Source organism: Protobothrops mucrosquamatus, unplaced genomic scaffold (genome assembly GCF_001527695.2).
Source record: "Protobothrops mucrosquamatus isolate PMUCROS unplaced genomic scaffold, P.Mucros_1.0 scaffold13655, whole genome shotgun sequence".
NCBI classification, from domain to species: Eukaryota; Metazoa; Chordata; class Lepidosauria; order Squamata; family Viperidae; genus Protobothrops; species Protobothrops mucrosquamatus.
This window is the reverse complement of record NW_015399426.1, coordinates 3,974-6,608: the sequence shown is the minus strand read 5'-3', so window position 1 is coordinate 6,608 and position 2,635 is coordinate 3,974. Positions and strand designations below refer to the sequence as shown.

Here is a 2,635-nt window from a genome sequence, read left to right as displayed (position 1 = left end):
CTGGCTGGGTGACTTTGAGCCAGTCGTTCTCTCTCAGGCCCAACCAACCTCACAGGGTTATTGTTGTGGGAAAAGAGGAAGGAGATTATGTTTGCCATCGTAAATTGCAAAGTAATAAAGGTGGGATAAAAAAAATCTAACAACAAATTCAAGGCCAATGCCACTTGGGCACGGGGGAACGCGGAGGCCCACCCACTCCATGCATCCTTAGAGGCATCTCTCAATTATCTACCTGTCGCTTCCTTGGTATTGAGGGGCTCCATTCTCCTCTGGTTTGGTCTCTTGCGGCTTCGCTTTGAAGTAGCCGACGAGGCCCCCAAAGACACTCTTAATGCTGTTGATGTGTTTCTGACTCGTCTTTAAGTCGTGCTCCATCTTATCCACCATGCGTTCGGAACGCTTCAGGGCTTCCCCTTGCCGCACAAGTTCCTGCCAAAAGCAACGTGGGAGTTTCAAAAAAAAAAAAAAAAAACAATTTGTGAAAGGGATGCCAATTGCACAACGAAACACATCTTATGCAAAAGGGACTGTGGCTTTCTCTTTGTTAAGCTGAAGCAGTGGCAATATGAAATATCATTATTACCAGTAGTCCACAATATTTGTTGAACCCTGGGGTCCTTGGTATTTTCTGAGCTTGGTGGTTTTCTTGCAGACATTTCATGACCCAACTAGGTAATATCATCAGTGCTAGAAGGGAGTGGGGTTTGTGGGGTGGAGAAGGAACAGGGAGGAGGAGGGGGAGGAGGAGGAGGAGGAAGACTCTGGAATCCTTGGTGTTCTCTGAACTTGCTTTCTTGCAGGTATTTCATTAGCTACACAGGAGACATCGGTACTCCGATATGACCTTGTTTAGCCTAACTGACACAGCATGCAAACACTGAAAAATGGGCTTTCGAGATTCTTGTTTACCTCCGATGTGGCGACTCCCACATGTTCAGACTCATAAATGAGGGACAGTGAGTTGTTGGTGCTGTCTAGAGTCGATTTTGAGAGTCTCATGACTTCCTGTTGCAAATATCTTTGTCTGTCTGGACCTTCTCTTGGAGGCTCGTCCCCTTCGTTCCACTTGACTGGCTTGAAGTCATCCTCGTCCTCATCAAAAGGATTGTAGCTTTTGGGGAAAGTAGACATAGCCGCAGCTCCGAGTTCAGATCACTTCTATTTATAAGGCAGGTTGACGAGGACAGAATCAAGCCGACCGTTCTTCAGACGAAGATTGAGTCCTTCGTGTAACAGGATCAATGGCTTTGTACTGAAAAGCCAAACTCTGCAAGAAAAATGATTTCCATCATGAAATCTATTTACATTTGGCTGTACAAATAGTCCTCAAATTAGCACTGTTCATTTAGGGAGTGTTCGAAGTTACAACGGCACTGAAAAAAGTGACTTATGACCACTGCTACATTCCCAGGGTCACATGATCAAAATTTGGGCTGCAGCATCCCAGAATCAGGCGATCACCACTTGTAACCTAACAGGCTTCTGACAAGCAAGGTCAACAGGGAAAGCCAGACTGACTTAATGACTGCAATGATTTGCTTAACGACTGTGGCCAAGAAAAGTCATAAAATGGGGCAAAATTCATTTAACAACCGTCTTACTTCGCCACAGAAATGTTGGGCTCACTTGCGGCCATGAGGACTACCTTTAAACCGTCCAGTGTCACTGAGGCGGTATAGAAATCTGATAAATGTAAATAGAGCATCAAATGGCTTGAATGCACACTTCTGTGAAAACGTCCAAGAATAGCAAACAACTAAGAGTTCTCCTCTCACTACAAGGAGCCAGCATGGGGTAGTTATGTTCCATCTATCTTGCAATTTGTCCAAAGAGAAATCCGTTATCTGGTTATGAAACAAACCAGTCAGTTTCAGGAAATCCCAACTACAAGTCCTTCTGTTCTCTGTAACAGACAATTCATCTTTCCAGTCATCTTGAAAATGCTTTGTGGGCAGTTTTTCACAGCAGTTGAAGCCATGTTGGAAATGGAAAAAGGCAAATCTATTGCCGTTCTTAAGGAAGGCCCAAGACATTCTGTTCTAGGCAGTCAAATAATTATTTGCCTCTTATTGAATGAGTCAAGACCCAGAATATCTTAGTCAATACATTGGCATCTAAAATAGAAAACAAAACACAGCACAACAATAAAAAACAACAGCCTATGAACAATGTACTCACTGGGCAACTCATATCAGATCTCTGCTTGAAATTTTATTATAGTATATACATAGTTTTCAGTCCCAACGTGGGAAAAAGGTTTGCTGTTCAAAGTTTGACATTTTCTCTACTCTTAAAGTTAACTGAAAACAGCACAAGGTAAATACACAAGTAAACTATCATCAGAGCATGTTGACAGAGCCACACTTACAGAGTTTAAAGCAGGCTCTTTTCCCATGAAAAATAACACCCCGTTTTGCAAAATTATCAGCATTCCACATTTATTTATTTATTTATTTTCATTAACTTATATGCCGCCCTTCTCCCCATGGGACTCAGGGCGGCTCACAGCATGTTAAAACAATATAAAACATTATCCCCAATAAAAGCCAATTAAAAACCAAATATTTATCGCTGTGTCTTATTAAAATCATTAAAATTGTCCCTATTTAAAATTCACCCTAGGTCAGACCCGCTT

The 2,635-nt window shown here is 42.3% G+C and overlaps 1 protein-coding gene across 1 annotated transcript; it reads right to left on the bottom strand.

Moving 5' to 3' along the window:
* Positions 1–213: 213 nt before the first annotated feature.
* On the bottom strand, positions 214–1,266 carry LOC107301502 (synaptosomal-associated protein 29). The gene is made up of 2 exons (XM_015830715.1): positions 910–1,266; positions 214–429 (listed from the first exon to the last, which is right to left on the bottom strand). Exons 1-2 carry the CDS (start codon positions 1,129–1,131, stop codon positions 229–231), a joined length of 423 nt encoding a protein of 140 aa, XP_015686201.1. The 5' UTR covers positions 1,132–1,266; the 3' UTR covers positions 214–228.
* Positions 1,267–2,635: the final 1,369 nt, after the last annotated feature.